The sequence below is a fragment of the Mesocricetus auratus genome, unplaced genomic scaffold (assembly GCF_017639785.1).
Source record: "Mesocricetus auratus isolate SY011 unplaced genomic scaffold, BCM_Maur_2.0 Super-Scaffold_100007, whole genome shotgun sequence".
NCBI classification, from domain to species: domain Eukaryota; kingdom Metazoa; phylum Chordata; class Mammalia; order Rodentia; family Cricetidae; genus Mesocricetus; species Mesocricetus auratus.
In genome coordinates, this window is record NW_024429191.1 from 39,882,772 (window position 1) to 39,899,201 (window position 16,430).

At 45.9% G+C, this 16,430-nt stretch overlaps 1 protein-coding gene across 3 annotated transcripts in view; it reads right to left on the reverse strand.

Annotated features, from left to right (window-relative positions):
• Positions 1-16,430, reverse strand: part of Top3a (DNA topoisomerase III alpha) — a 41,433-nt gene that overhangs the window by 3,693 nt on the left and 21,310 nt on the right. For all 3 annotated transcript variants that reach the window (XM_040748780.1, XM_040748782.1, XM_040748779.1), the window contains 12 exons: positions 16,207-16,377; positions 15,847-15,947; positions 13,301-13,375; positions 11,561-11,643; positions 9,421-9,628; positions 8,685-8,870; positions 8,424-8,553; positions 6,426-6,539; positions 6,160-6,325; positions 4,890-5,033; positions 2,355-2,474; positions 608-1,296 (listed from right to left, as the gene is read on the reverse strand). In XM_040748780.1, coding sequence (XP_040604714.1) covers positions 608-1,296; positions 2,355-2,474; positions 4,890-5,033; positions 6,160-6,325; positions 6,426-6,539; positions 8,424-8,553; positions 8,685-8,870; positions 9,421-9,628; positions 11,561-11,643; positions 13,301-13,375; positions 15,847-15,947; positions 16,207-16,377 — 2,187 coding nt within the window. The remainder of the gene's footprint in view (positions 1-607; positions 1,297-2,354; positions 2,475-4,889; positions 5,034-6,159; positions 6,326-6,425; positions 6,540-8,423; positions 8,554-8,684; positions 8,871-9,420; positions 9,629-11,560; positions 11,644-13,300; positions 13,376-15,846; positions 15,948-16,206; positions 16,378-16,430) is intronic.

Sequence of the window (16,430 nt, forward strand, 5' to 3'; positions counted from 1 at the left end):
TAACTTGGCTCCTTTAGAAACAGGAGTCTTACAGAAATCAGTGATGTCATCTTATTGCTGAGGAGACCAAGGGTATACAACTGGGATCGGAAAGATCTGTGCAACTGGAAAGTTGCTGCTTAGCCTTGGGTTTACTGCTGTGCATTGCAGTGGCAGGTACCCATCTGATACAATGTCTGGGTGCCAGTCCTTAGGACATTCATTCCTGAGACTCCGGGCTGTGCACACCACAGTCAGTGTGCCATCAGGTAAAGTGAGGCTGACATCACCTAGCAAGGGTGACAGCACACAGGGGAAGAAGACACTCTGTCATCGTGACACCAAATAAAGCCCTTCCCTGGCCTGCACCTCACCTCATTTGCAAAACTAACCTACTGCAGATGAAAGAAACCTGCTATAGAAAGTGTTTAGATCACAGCGCTGGGCACAGTAGCTACTCTCTGATGTGAACCCGAGACCCTGAGGTTCCCACCTCGCTCAGCAATGAGGAGACAGAGGCAAAGCAGTGGCCTTGCTGATCCCCCACTACTCTCAGCTGCCCGCCCTTCTTCTCTGGTCTCTGCAATGGGAGCCACTGTGAGAACCTATGATGGACCTGCTCTCTCACCTGGAGCCATGTTCTCATCCACCCACTGAAAGAAGCCACACTGCTGCTCTCGTGGCTTGGCGCAGGTGTGGAACTGGCGTCCTTTGTTGGGCCCATCCTTCTGCACAGTCCGTGTGACAGCAGGCTGCCCGCACAGGCAGGATGTACTTCCATCACCGTCACCGCCAAGGCTGCCAAACCCATCCTCGTTGTTGCCTAAAGCGGATGGGAATCCCACAGAGTTGCCTGGGGGTCTTGATGCAGAGGTGGGGGGCCCTCCTCCCGTGGGATGGCTGCTGTCAGCCCACAGAAAGAAGTTGCAGCCACCACCGTTGCACTTATAGAAGTGCCGGCCCTGGTTGGGGCCCTGCTTGCGGACAGTGAGCAGCACGGCCTCCTGGCCACAATTGCAGATGACAGAGTTGCTTTCACCAGCAGCAGCGGGTGGCAGGAGGGCTTCGGCCGTTGCCTTTGAAGGTCCAGTATGTCTGTTGACCAGAGGTTGAGAGAGGCTATGCTGACTGCTGTCCATCCTGTTGAGGGCCTGGCTGGCCTGCAGGTGGCCAGAGGGCTGGGTAGCTCTTGGGGGGCCCTGTGAAAATCGCAGGCCCAAGATTTCCTTTAAAGTTTCATCACATCCACCTATGCAGCCAACGAACTCCAGGGGCATGGTTGGGGGAAGGCTCCCACGCTTAAACTTCAACTTCAACCTAGTGAGGCCAAGATGAAAAAACATGTTAATCTCTGCCCTGGTGCACAGTAGTCACAGTCACAGCCTCCCTGCAGACCCCAGGAAGCCCATTCAGAGTACAGAGCAGCAAGCGTACAGACAACTTGCAGACTCTCATAAACCACCCAAATATAGGCACCTCAGGAAAGTTCTCTCTACACCACTGGCCCCCTCAGGAATCTGGGGCTATTTCAAGGTAAGGAAGTCAAGAATGCATCTAGTCTGCTCTCCTGTTTCCATGTGTGCACAATAGAGTTTTCCAGAAATGATGAAACACATGATAGTTCAGTGGAGTACAGGGACAAAGATGGAAACAAATTCAGTCTTGCCTAAATGAAAACCAGTATTATTATCTTCAGTAGTGCTGTGTATCTGCTTAGGAAAGTAAGTATTTTATCCTATAAATCATTTTAAAATATGTTAGTAAGAAACGCATGTGCCGAGCCGGGCGTTCATTGGTGGCGCACACCTTTAATCCCAGCACTCGGGAGGCAGAGGCAGGCGGATCTCTGTGAGTTCGAGACCAGCCTGGTCTACAAGAGCTAGTTCCAGGAAAGCCTCCAAAGCCACAGAAAAACCCTGTCTCGAAAAACAAAACAAAACAAAACAAAAAAAGAAATGCATGTGCCAAGTGCCAGCACTCAAGAGGAAGAGGCAGGCGAGTCACTATGAGTTCTGCAGAGCACAGCAAAACTAGATCAGTCAGCTGCTGGTGCTGATGCTGAGACTGCGAGCTGAGAACAGAATTCCCAAGAGCAGTGGTTCTCAACCTCTTCAATTCTGTGACCCTTTAATACAGCACCTCATGTGGTAGTGGCTCTTAACCTTAAAATTATTTTTGCTGCTATTTCATATCTGTCATTTTGCTACTGTTATGAAGTGTAATGTAAATATTTTAAATATTTTTGGAGAAAGAGGCTTGTCAAAGGGGTTGGAACCCACAGGTGGAGAACTTCTACCCTAGACACTCCTGCCTGGGTGCCAGTGCGAGGACAGGAGCGAGCTCTGCAGTGCATGCCCCAGAGACACCCAGCTCACCTGTACACGGGGGGCTGACAAACGGAACACACAGTGCTGTCCCTGCTGGCCTCCAGCACCGAGTCAGGAAACCACACAGCTGCCCGACATTCTGGGAACCCTGTGCAGCTAAGGTAGAACCTGGAGAGCAGAGCACACAGGTCAAATCCAGGAATTCAGAAGGTACACTGCTTACATCCATCTGCCAGGAAGACCCTTTTTCATTGTCTTGGTTTTCTGAGACAGGGTCTCACTGGCTAGCCCTGGAACTTGCTATATAGACCAAGTTAGCCTGATCATAGAGATTCAACCATCTCTGCCTCCTGAGTTTTGGGATTAAAGGTGTTCTCCATCATATTCTACCATAAGAAAATCCTTCTTGCCTGTTTCTCAATCCCCCCCAAAAAAGCAACAACAACAAAAAACAAACAAAAAAACGAAGCTATAGCTGGGTGGTGGTGGCAATGCCTTTAATCCCAGCACTTAGGAGGCAGGACCAGGAGGATCTCTGTGAGTTCAAGGTCAGCCTGGTCTACTGAGTGAATTCTAGGACAGGCTCCAAAGCTACAGAGAAACCCTGTCTCAAAAAACAAAACAAAACAAAGCAAAACAAACAAAAATTGCAGTTATAGCCAGGCAGTGGTGGCTCATGCCTTTAATTCCAGTACTCAGGAGGCAGAGGCAGGTCAATCTCTGTGAATTAGAGGCCAGTGTGGTTGTGGTAATTAGAAAGAAAATGGCCCCCAAAGGGAGTGGCACTATTAGGAGGCGTGGCCTTGTTGGAGGAAGTGTGTCACTGTAGGGGCAGTCTTTAAGGTCTCTTTTGCTCAAGCTTCCCTCAGTGTGACTGTCAGTCCACTTCCTGTTGCCTACACTCTCAACTATTCCTCCAGCACCATGTCAGCCTGCATGCCACCATGCTCCCCACCATGATGATAATGGACAGAATCTCCCAAACTGTCAGTGAGCCCCCTCAATTAAATGTTTCATTTATAAGGGTTGCCATGGTCATATTGTCTCTTCACAGCAATAGAGAACCCTAAGATACTGGTCTACAGAACAAATTCCAGAGCAGCCAAGGCTACAAAAAGAAGCCCTGTGAGAACAGAGGATATGCAGCTATTGCTGAATCTACTTAGATCAACACCATCAGTGACTAGGTGTGGTATTTCTCCCTTAAATAATCCCAGCACCTGGGAAGCTGAGGAAGCTTTAGCAAGTGTGAGGCAGGCCTGGGCTACTTACTGAGTTTTAGACTATCTCATGCTACCTAGTGAATGAGACCCTGTTTAAAAGACAAAACAAGGGGGGTAGGGTAGGGGGAGTGGTAGTGGTGGTGGTGGCGCACGCCTTTAATCCCAGCACTCGAGAGACAGAGGCAGGTGGATCTCTGTGAGTTCGAGGCCAGCCTGGTCTACAAGAGCTAGTTCCAGGATAGCCTCCAAAGTCACAGAGAAACCCTGCCTTGAAAAAAAAAAAAAAAAACCACTGACTAAGGTGAAGTCATATATGAAGTACCTGTGCATACACATACAATATTGTGTTTAGTCTCACCTCTTTAAAAATTGCCACTCTGTGAGTTCAAGGCCAGCCTGATCTACAAAGTGAGTACCAGGTCAGCCAGGGCTACACAGAAAAACCCTGTCTCTAAAAACAAAACAAACAAACAAAAATTTGCCACTCTTAGCCCAGTATGGTAATGTATGCATATATTCCAGGCACTCTGAAGGTGAGACAGGAGGATTTAGAGCTCAGGGTTAGCTTAGGCTACATAAAAAGACCCTGGCTCAAAGACAAAACAAAACAGAAATCCATTCTGGGTTAGGGGTAGGTAGTAGAAACCTGCCAAGTATTTGAGGTCCTGAGTTTGACTCCTACAATTCAAACAACAAAACTAAAAGTAGGCAAACAACAAAAATCCCTGGGGTTAAAGAAATGACTCCATGGTTAAGAACACTACCCATTCTTGCAGAGGACCCAGGTTTGTTTCCCAGCACCAAAACTGGACAGCTCCAGTTCTAGAAGATCCAAACCCTCTTCTGGATCCTGCAGGCATCTGCATGCTTGTGGGCACACACACATAAAGTAAAACAATGGTTAAAAAAAAACAAACCCACTCTCAATGCAGCACTGTGAAATAGACAGGACCCTTGCACAGGGTGTGTGTGTGTGTGGTGGCAGCAGCGGCAGATTATCTTAGGTGCTTGGTGCCCTCAGAGATCAGAAGAGGGCATCAGATTCCTTGGAACTAGAGTTATGCGTGGTTGTGAGGTGTCTGTAGGTGCTAGGAACCAAACCTGGGTCCTTTACAAGAGCATCCAGTGCTCATAACTGCTGAGCCATTCTACCCTGCCTCCTTTTAATGGAGTATAAATTCCCATAGCATAGGCACCCAGGTGCCACCTTGCTACCCTCACAGTTGTATCATCTTACCCAGTGTCTTCCAACAATAGGCCCGGCTCTAAATAACGATGAACTAATTAGGGCCTTTGAGAGCTAGCTGGCCAGCCCAGCATATACTGGGTAAACAGAGGTAAGAGGGAGCCAGGTACTAACCCACCACTCTTCTTGGTCTTGAGGACCATATCCTTGTTGCACTGTGGGCACTTTCGAACAGGCTCTGGCATGGCTGGGTAGATCTCTTCTTGTGGTGCCACCTCTGTCCCTTCTCCTAAGTACTGAGATAAGGCCTCATCCAATCTGAAGATAAAGCAGATATACAAACCAGTTTCACTAAAAAGGCCTTTATTGCACTCTTAGGTATCTAGAATACACAGGAGAGTAGAACAAGCCTCAGGGAGCCATAGACCAATGTAAAAAACAGAGGGCAGAGAAAAGATGGAGCTCTCCATCCCACTGTCCCTGGCCCCAGGCAGACACAAATCGTACAAATTTAGCAATGTCTGTCTATATCCCTGCCACAGGGTGGTCTAAAGGATTAAAAACACAAACTGGGGCTGGTACAAAGGTTCAGTGGGTAAATGTGCAAGCCTGACAACCTGAGCTTGATCCCTGGAACACCCCCCAGTATAAAACAAGAATTGTCTTCTAAAAGTTGGCCTCTGACTTGCTTACATTTGCCTTGGCATGTACACAATCACACTCACTGAGCATGCATACCTGCTCGTGCACACGCACAACCCCCAAACTCAAACTGGGATTTTTTGCCATCCATATAATAGCCATATAGACTATTGTCCAGTGGATACTAGTATCCTAATTAAAGTCAGTCCTGCACTTACCTGGAATAAGTCAGACCCCAAAGAATGAGAGCTCAGTGACCAACACTGTTCCCCTTTCAGGATGTGACCTGTGCTTCTGACTACAAAGGGGGCTTCCCATGGTCCCTATGGTCTGATTCACTGGGTGGCTTACAGCACTCAGAACAGCCAGACAGGAGAGATGCACAGGACAAGGTGCACAAGCAGGTGTGTACTGTGCTTTCCCTGGGTGTACTGCTTTCCGGGTCCTACATGAACTGAGCTGTCTGAAAGCATAGAACACAGTCTTTATGTCTCCAGTACTTGAACACAACTGGTAAACCATGAGCCACCATGACCGATTTAACCTTGAGTACCAGCCTAGAGCTGCTGAAAGTACCAGTCTTCTTTCTATCCTTGTGGAAGTGTCCTCTGGGAACTAATCCTAGCTTGTGTATCAATAAATGCTTTCCATCAGCCAGGTAACTGGCAAACAAAGGCATTATCATTCTAGAGTCCAAGTGTGCCAGGAAATTAAACTAAATATGTTTATATGCATGAAGCATAGTATGGCATGCCTGGAAGCTATGGGACCACCGGACAGGGGAGCAGGGTCTGGCACTCACTTCTTTGCCTTAGCCACTGCTTCAATGAAAACCTGCTTGTATTTCTGCACTTGCTGCCTTAGAACTTGAAACTTATCCTTCTTGCCCTCACAGATTAGCTTGAGATCAGCTTCCAGCTCAGCACGGAGGTCTGGCTTGGACATCTGATAGCCCATGGAATCGTAACCTGCAGAAGAAGAGAGTTGTGAGGTTCTAAATGACACCACCAGGAACTTGGATGCTTTGGCCACCCCATTGTCGACACTGCAACTTCCCTCCTGTTTTACCTTCCACAAGTCCCATGCCCAGGTGACCAGGGAGGAACCGCTTGTCTGAGGTAAGTCCCACATACATCCGGGCTTTGATGGTTTCAATGTGTTCTGCATGAGTTGCATCCGTACCTAGAAACCATTTCCTTATCATCATCATCATCATCATCATCATCATCGTCGTCGTCGTCGTCACCACCAACAGGGTCTAGTATTGCCCCAGCTGGCCTTGAGCTTGCTATGCAGCCAAGGCTGTCCTTGAACTACAAATCCTCAACTGCTGGGATCCCGGGTTTTTGCCACCATGTCCATCTCATATTCCCACTATTCTGAGTTGATACAGTCAGCAGCACCAGCACAGCCTTGGGTACCTCATTTATCTTTTGCAGGCAAGATCTCTTTTTCACATCTGACTTAGACTAGCAATCTCAGAGGCCACCCTGACTCTCCTCCCTCCTAACTCGAAGGCCCATCAGGATTGTCAATCCCAGCCTTACAACTTTTCGTTTAAAGCCTTCTCCTTTCCTGCGTCAGACTGTGGCTGAGTGCCCGTGGCACCTCATGTATATATGTGACGCTTGCATTTCTCCAGTATTGCTCTTTGTCCATCTCTATTCAAATCTATTTTAAACTGTAGCCTGATGGACCTTTTAAGTGGAGCTGTGCTGCTAGGAGATACAAACCAAAATTTCAGTGACATACCAAACCACATGGCTTATTTTGAACTTTATCTCTGCCTGGGCACACGCATGTGGATGCAGGTGCCCATGAAGGGACATCAGATCTCCTGGAGCTGGAATTACAGATATCATGAGCCATCTGACATGGGAGCTAGGAACAGAACTCAAATCCTTTGCAGCAGCAGAGAACTCTCTTCACTGCTGAGCCATCTCTCCAGCCCCTGGAATTGTACTACTTTGTATACAGTTTTTTTGTTTTTTTTTGAGGCAGGATCTTGCTATGCATGCAAGGGTAACCTTGAACTCCTGATCTTCCTGCCTACTTTACCCTCCCAAGTGCTGGGACTATAAGCCCTGCTACTCCTTTTTAATTTTGAGATAGGAACTTCCTAAATTGCCAGTTTAGCCCTGGAAGCTGCAATCTTCCTGACTCAGTTCTTGAGCATTTGTTCTCTTTTTTTTCAAGACAAGGTTTCTCTGTGTCATGATGGCTAACCTGGAACTCACTGGGCACACCAGGCTGGACTCAAACTCAGAGATCCACCTGCCTCTGCTTCCTGAGTGCTGGGATTAAAGGTGTGCACAACCACCACCTGGCGAGGCTATTTGTTTTTAATCAAAATGAACAACCAATCCAAAGGGCATAAGGTGCCCTCAACTGACTCTTGAGTCATAATAAACACATATATCATTACATATATATCATAATAAACACCTTGAGTCATAATAAACACCTATATCAAGAACACTGGAAAGCCTGGGGTCCCCCAGGGTCAGTGTCAGAGTGCTTTCCTAGCTTGTACAAGACTCTGGGTTCTACCCCAGCACTGTAAAAACAAACTAAAAACAAGCACATTAGCCATGGAGTTATTTGTACAGATATTAACAACACAGGAATTTGTGGAGCCTAGGTAGATTTCTTTTTTTTTTTTTTTTTCCGAGACAAGGTTTCTGTGTATTGTTTAGGAGCCTGTCCTGGAACTCACTTGGTAGACCAGGTGGCCTTGAACTCACAGAGATCCTCCTGCCTCTGCCTCCCGAGTGCTGGGATTAAAGGCATGTGCCACCAACACCCGGCCTTCCTAGGTAAGTTTTTAACTTTGCTGGTTTGACTTCACTATCTTTTTTTTTTTTTTTTTTTTTTTTTTTGAGTTGGAGTTTGGGATGGAATCAGGGCCTTGTGTATGATAGGCAAGTGCTCTGTCACTTAGTTACACCCCAGCCCTTCACTTAAACTATAGAATAGGGATAGGAATATGATGTCTTCCCTAAGAGGAGGTCATGCCTGGCCTACAACATGTCCAAGAATCATGAACTTCCTACTCAAGATACTGACCAATACCATGCTTCTCCATGAGGGCAATGAGGTCAGCCTCGGTAAGCAGTTGGGGTGGGCTGGTCTCCCCATCCACCATTTCCACGGTGCTGGGCTGAAAGCAGAAGCCTTGCTCATAGACAGGGAGGAGCTACAGGAGGAGCAGGTGCAGAGTTCAGATCGGTTTTGTCATCACACTCAGCTCAGCCCTACTCCATCAGGCAACACAGGGCTGGAGCACAACTGCTGCCCCTCCCTGGGCGGGGCCCACCTCCTTATCACCTTGTCACTCCAGTGATCATATGGATACACATCCAGGTAGTTACGGGCCAGAATTACGAGGCCATGGGCTACGAAGCGTTCCTGAGCAATGTCAATCTCTACGGTAGTCTCTTGCCCCTGAGCATCTTGGGAGCAGCAAGCCAGGAAATGGCGAACGATAAACTCATATAGTCTCCGTTCATCTCCCTAAAGAAAAGAAAGAGTGTTAAATTTCTGAAGAGCATGTCTCAAGGACCACAGCATTATTGGAGTTTCAACTTGGTTTATGCCACTGTGAGCTGCAAGTTTGCACAGACTAGAACACATGACTCCACAAGCCCTGCAACACTGTGTCCTTGGGAAGCTGTACTCTTGTAGATTTTTTTTTTTTGAGATAGGGTCTCTTTATGGAGTTCTTCTTGGCCTAAAACTCCTGAGTGCTGGGATTAAAGGCGTGCGCCACCAACGCCTGGCGGCACATACTTTTAATCCCAGTACTTGAGAAGTAGAGACAGGTGGATCTCTGAGCTTGAGGCCAGCCTGGTCTACATAGTGAAACCTTGTCTTAACATAAAGGTTGGAAAATTTTAAAACAAAAACAGATTCACTGAAGACTTCCTTCACTCCCCTCTTGAAATAAAAGATATTTTGCTATCATTGTTGCCAAAACCCAGAACCCATGAAGCAAAGTCCAGCCTTACTATCCACCCTGTACCTGAGCTGCACTCCAGCAGGATTCACACACAGAAAAACTAACCTGCAAGCTGCTGGTGTATTTGGTGGGGTGAATGGGAGGGTGAGCTTGATCGGATTTGTTTCCATTTCGTGGAGTGGGGCCACCTCGCTCTAGAATGTTCTGAGCAAACGCTCCCCAATGTGAGTCCTGGGTCTGCTGCTCCACCAGCGCAACCAGGTTCAAGTCTTTGGGGAAGATGTTTGTTTCTGTTCGGGGGTAGCTGATGTACCTAAGAGAAAAGTACACCAAAATGACATGATTAGGCCTTTTCATTGGTTTGTAACCATTGGAAGTTGTAGTCACCCACATGACACTGCTAATGTAACCATAAACTACCTGAGCCGGTAGCTGGAGATAGGGCCCCTTAAGGGGTGGAAAGCAGTGAGCTTTCCTGCTAGGCCATTCTAGAAACCTATAGACAAGAAGGCAGAAGCACAATGTAGAATAAAGATCTCCGACTCTGCAGTGGCCTGGGGCATACCACTGGCCCCTCTTAACAACCAGTCTGACAGAAGGATCCTGTGTGGTGTGCGTCCCAATGGACTTGACTGTTCCAATAGCACATTCTCTATTTTAAATATCAACTTTGTTATTTTATTTATGTGCTTTACTTATAAGTACATATGTGCACCATCACTGTGCCTGGGCTTTCAGAAGCCAGCACGGGATCCCCTGGACTTAGAGTAAGAGATGGTTGTGGGTCACCAGGGGGGTGCTGCCAATTGAACCTGCATGTGCAGCAAGTGCTCTTAAGCCCTGAGTCACCTCTCCAGCCCTCTATAGCTTTTCTTTTTTAAAAAGGTTTTTTTTTAGGTTTATTTATTCTATGTTTTATATGTATGTGGCACAGGTGCATGTCTGGGGTCCTCAGAGGTCAGAGGAGGGAGTCAGATCCTCTGGAATCGGAGTTACAGATGGTTTGAGTCACCAAGTGGGTGCTAGGAATTGAACCTGGGTCTTCTGTAAGAGTAGCCAGTGCTCTTAACCACCAAGATACCTCTCCAGCCCCCTAACTTTTCTTAAAGCATATAAAGAATACTGTTGCTCAGGTGTTGGAAAGATGTCTCAGAGCACTTCTTCCAGAAGACCAGGTTCAATTCCTAGCATTCACAAGGAAGCTAACATCTGTCTGTAATTCCAATTCCAGGGGATCTAACTCCTTCTTCTGACACCAAACACACATGTGGTACACAGACATACATACAGGCAAACACTCATATGAATAAAATAAAAATAAATAAATCAAGGGAAAAAAACTGTTGATATGGCTCAGCTGTAGAGTGTGCAGCATTCTAGCACATGTAAGGGATGACCTAGATTTAATCCTTAGTGTAAAAAAAGAAAGAAATTAGGATGTTTTGTGTTTTATTTTCACATACATCTTTAAAATCTACGTAGCACAATTAATAACAACCCAGAGACAGATACTGGGGTTCAAGGTGAAGATCAGAGAAGCAAAGCAGCCGGCCACTAGCTCAGACTGAAAGGGCTGTCCTGTCCTCAGCATGGCTGGAGAATAAATCTCTGAGACTATGAATGCTCAGCTCCTATCTTATATATCTCTAGAGCTGAGATTTAAAGGTGTGGGATTCCTAGTGCTGAGATATCCTTCGTGTGAGTAGTTTCTCTAATGTAACCCTGGGTGGCCTTGAACCATCTGCCTTTGTCTCTTGAGTCCTAGGATTAAAGGTGTGTGCCACCACTGCCCAGCTTCTATAGCTAACTAGTGTGGCTGGTGAAATTAAAGGTATGCATCATCATTGCCTGGCTCTGTGGGTGTGGTTAGCTTTGGATTCTGATAGCCAGTGGCTTTACTAAATCATAAGCAACATATTACTAAGATATTTTATATTTACAGCACTGAATTTGGACAACCCACCTTCCATGTTCTCAAGAGTGGTAAGTGGACAGCAAGGACACTTCACAGCTAGAGCACTCACTGATCCCAGAGGTAGGAAGATTCTAACAGGCAAGCAGCTCCTAAAGGTGCTGCCTGCTGACTGACACATGCCAGGACCCAGGAGAATTGCTGAGGGGTCAGGAGCAGCATTTAGTATAATGGAAGTGTGCTAATTACTGTGCAAGGCCCTGGAGTAAATCCATAGTATGAAAGGCAGGGAAGAGGGTAGTTCCAGCTTGCTCGATGAGTTCTTACACTTACCCTTGTGTGTAGAGCTTTTCTGCAATCCTCATGGTTTCTTTAGCATTTATTCTCAATTTCCGAGAAGCCAGCTTCTCTAGCTCCTATCAACAGAGATAGAAGGGTGAAGCTTGTGAGTGCGGGCTCAACACGAGCCCCTAATTCATCTCCAGGAAGTTCTAGCCCTGTTACTTCAGTTACATCCATCATGCCCAGAGGAAGATCCCTGGGATTTAGTCAGCCAGGCAGATCACAACCAATAGGGATTTGTTTAAAATGAACTTTTAACAAGAACAACAACAAAATCAACCAACTAAACAACCAAAACAAGGAAACACAAATAAGAGCATGGTGCCACTTGGGAAGAAGAGATGGGCAGATCTCTGTGAGATCTAGGTCAGCCTGGTCTATGTGAGTTCTAGATCAGCCAGGACTACAGAATAAAACTTGTTTCAAAAAACCACAGAAACATCAATAAAAAAGATATTTTTCTCTTTGATCTGAAACAGTATCTCATATAGTTCAGGCTGTCTTTGAATTCATGAGTCTTCTGCTTCTACATCCCAAATGCTGTGATCACCAGCATCACATCTTCCTAAGGAAGCACTGAGTGGTTTTTCAAGATAATGTGCACCTGATACTTACCCAAGGAGTTGGCAAGCTCAGATAGTGTGTGGTTGGTTTCTTTGTGGGTTTTTTTTTTCCTTCCTTTTTTTCTGTCTTTGAGACAGGGTTTCTCTGTACAGCTCTGGCTGTCCTGGAACTCATTCTTTAGACTAGGCTGGCCTTAAATTCACAGAAATCTGCCTGTATCTGCCTTCTGAATGCTGGGATGAAAGGGATAGGCCACTACTACCAGGCCCCCAGATCATGTATCTTTTTTTTTTTTAAGACAAGAGCTTTGTATGTAGCACAGGCTAGCCTTAGCTGCATCAGCTTCCTTGATAGCTAGGATCACAGTTAAGTGCTATCACTCCTTAGCTGAAATCTGTGTTCGTTCTTTCTTTCTTCCTTTCTTTATGATTTTTCAAGACAGGGTTTCTCTGCAACAGTCCTGGCTGTCCTGGAACTAGCTCTATAGCCCAGGTTGGCCTCAAACTCAGAGAGATCTGCCTGCCTCTGCTTACTGAGTGCTGAGAATAAAGGTGTGCACCACCACTGCCCAGCTGAAAACTGTATTTTTAATAAGTAGTCTGACAAGAAAATGAAGTTAATGCAGGCAATATGAGAACCACACTTTGAGCATGACCAAAATCTCAAAATTTCCCCTAGACATTGGAAAACATCCTTTGAAGCTTTCTAATCCCCTGAGCCGTTTCTGTCTATTGACAATCTGACAGAGGCTGGGCATGGTGGTGTATGACTTGAATCCCACACTTGGGAGGCAGAGGCAGGCAGATCTCTGAGGCCAGAGTGAGTTCCAAGACAGTTAGGACCCTGTTAGAGATCCCATCTCAAAAGAATCAAAACAAATGAACAATAATTTTAAAAAGGACCAACAAGACATCAAAATTATGTGATTACATAAAGATTGCATTATGGATCACTTGAGTTCCTCTTTTGGTCTCAAAACTTTATATATATAATAGTTGTTGTAAGAGGTTGAGCTAACTCAGGTCTTCCGAGCTTCTCTGAGTGGCCTTGAGATTTGAGTGATAGATATTTCTTCCTTCCACTGGGCCACAGCCTATGCAGAACTGGAGCCCCAACAACAGGAAGTAACTGTTCCTTAGTGCCTGGAACAGCCTATCTGGAACATACCACAGTGTCCAAAGCTTGAGGCCTCCACTTGCTCTTTGGCTTAGATCTGACCTCTACCACAGTTGCCGTGGGATCCTAGAAAATCAAGCACACAGCCCACATTAGCCTGTAGTATACCACCTCAAGTCCCCGTTGTTAGTATTCAGGCATCTGTACTAGTCTGTCCTTGAGGTTCTGACAGGATATGCCCTCAGTTGCAGCCACTACTAAGAGCACCACCTATGCATAGTCTCTACATTCCCTTTTAAAAGGGCCCTCCCTCCCTCACCTCTCCCTCCCTCCCTCCCTCCCTCCCTCCCTCCCTCCCCATCCTTCTCTGTCTGTCTGTCTGCCCCTTCTCTTCCACTGCTTCTGTCACCAGAGGCCGGTCTCTCCCCCCACCTCCCCTTTTTCCTCTTCCCTTTCCCCTAGGCTGCCATCACTTCCTTCCCACTTTGAAAGATATTTTCACAAGTCCTTTGTTTTTGTTTGCTTTTTTGAGACAGGGTTTCTCTGTGTAACAGCCCTGACTATCCTGGAACTCACTCTGTAGACCAGGCTAGCTGAGAACTCACAGAGATCTTCCTGCCTCTGCCTCCCATGTGCTGGGAGTAAAGGTGTGTGCCACCACCACCCAGCTCACAAGTCTTTAAGTAGTCTAAAACTGATGAAATTCCATAGTCTGTGATCTGAGTCAAGTCTCCTACCTATACATGCTCCCTGTCACATATTTTTTAAAATTCAGGATAATAATTCAGGGCTGGAGTATAAGTCAGGGGCAGAGCACTTGCCTAGCATGCATGAGGCCTAAGGTTCCAACCTGAGCACCATATACCTTCATACCCGAGACATAAACCAGTAAAAGTTACACAATACAAACTGCAAAACTTTCAAAGACACTATAAATGGACATGAACTTAAATGGTTTGCTGAAGAGAAGATTTGTATATCATAATCCAAATTTCTCTTTCACAATAAAGTGGGGACCAGCTGCTCTTTCTTTCCAAGGAGCTCAAAGTCTATCACTTGCCATTAATTGCCAGGATAGTCTAACAGAAAGAAGTACAAGAGGCGTTTATGATTATGCTAATTTATTTGTGTGTGTGTGTGTGTGTGTGTGTGTGTGTGTGTGTGTGTGTGTGTAGGTGATGTGTGCATACTATAAGCATATGTGAAGGTTGGAGGACAATTTGCAGGAGGTGGTTTCTTCTTTCTACTATGTGGGCCCTTGGGATAGAATTCAATTGCTCAAATGTTACTCTCATTTCATCTAGAATAAATAGTCTCCATATTACTCCCATGTCATCTTCTATTATTTTCTCTTGTATTTCTGTCCTGGTGTTATTGTTTTCCAGAATTACTTCCTTCATTTGTGACTTTCACTTCATTTGTGATTTTCACTTCCTCATGTGACCAACAGAAGGATGTTGGACCAAATGTTTAAATTCCTTCCCAGGTCCAGGGGTCCAGCTCTAAATGGGCTTAGATGACCCATCCTAACCTCTGTTGAAAGTATATATTTCAGAGGGAGATTTCAGCTATCTACTTGTAAAATTTCTGACTTTATCTAAAAATTCTACTTAGAAAAATCTTTTGAGACTTGGTTTCATGTAGCCCAGGTTAGATACAAACTCACCAGGAGTTGAGCTGATCCTCTTGCTTCTACCTTCCAAGTGCATGCACTGTTATACCTGACTTTCCTTGCTGTTAGATCAGGACTACTGCCCATCTGTTGCCTCTCCCTTAGGACAAAGATCTTACAAGTTCCTGCTGTAACTGTTAGCACACAGGCCTCAGACTAAGAGTCTAGTGGGGAGAAATCCCAGACTCCCCAGGGACCACCTTTGAATTATGACCCCATTTGCTCTGACCAAACAAAACAACACTAACCTGTAATAATCAGAATTTCCCCTTTGTCTCCAGAATTGAAGGCTTTCCTTTAAGACTCTATCATGCTGCTTATGGTATGGTACTAAATCTCTTCTAATGCTTCTCCCATTTTAAGAGCATTATAAAGGTTGGCCATGGTCATAGCCTATAACTCTAACAAAGCTCATTCTAAGGTAATTTTATGTCAGTATCTGTCTATGAAGCACCATCAGTTTCTAACACTTGTATAACACAGGGTTGCATAGACAATGCTGGCCTTGAACCTGCCTCAGTCTTCTAAAGGCTGGGATTACAAGAATGCACCATCATGATTGGCCACTTTGCACACTTTTAGTGCTATTTTCATGGTTTTCTAACCATGTTGGTTTCCAAAAAAGCGATGTGTGCATGTGCGTGCAGACACACACACACACACACACACACACACACACACAGAGGCTCACATGTGGAACACAGACAGCAGTCTTTAGAAGTTGGTTTTCTCTTTCTACCATCTGTTTCCTAAGGATTTAATTCAGATTTTCAGGCTTGGCAGCAGGCACTGAGACATCCAGCAGGCCCTGGGATATAAACTCTAAGCCAATAAGCAAGCAAAGCTCAGTGGGAAATAGAACAGAAAAGTTTCTGGGAGTGTATACAATGCTTCTAGATCCCTAAGCTCTCAAAGAACAACTTACCTCCATACACAACTGATATAGGACGAGACAAGCTGTGTGGTTAAAGAGACGGTGTCTTTTCCAGTTGAACTCTACAGTCCCATCCTCATGGTCATGAGTTACTGTATGGGAGAGAGACAGGCAGAACTATATCAGAGAAGCCATCACATGACAGACAGAAAATAGTACATTACAGTGAAAAACCAAAGCTTATGATACAGGGAGGGGTTCTAGACTTCTAAGGGTCCTTTCAAAAGACTACCATGATGGGCAGGGTGAAGGACAACAAGGCTGAATGAAAATTATACCTTCACTAAGCTCTGCAGCCCCCTCATCTTCCGGGGCCAGCAGATCCCAGAGCAAAGACTCTTGGAGCTTTACCTTTAATTCTGTGGAAGACTTCTGGCACAAAAGCCTGAATGGCTTTGAACCTCTCCACCACAAACCCTAGGGTTGGGAACTGGCAACTGCCATAGCTGATGAGCTGCTCTGCCAGGACCTCAGGGAAAATCCGCTGGAGCCGCAGGGTCTGGAACCTCGTGAAAGCAGCTCCTACGAGAGGAGGGAGGAGGAAGGAGGAACAAGAAAGCAGTGAACCATAAATT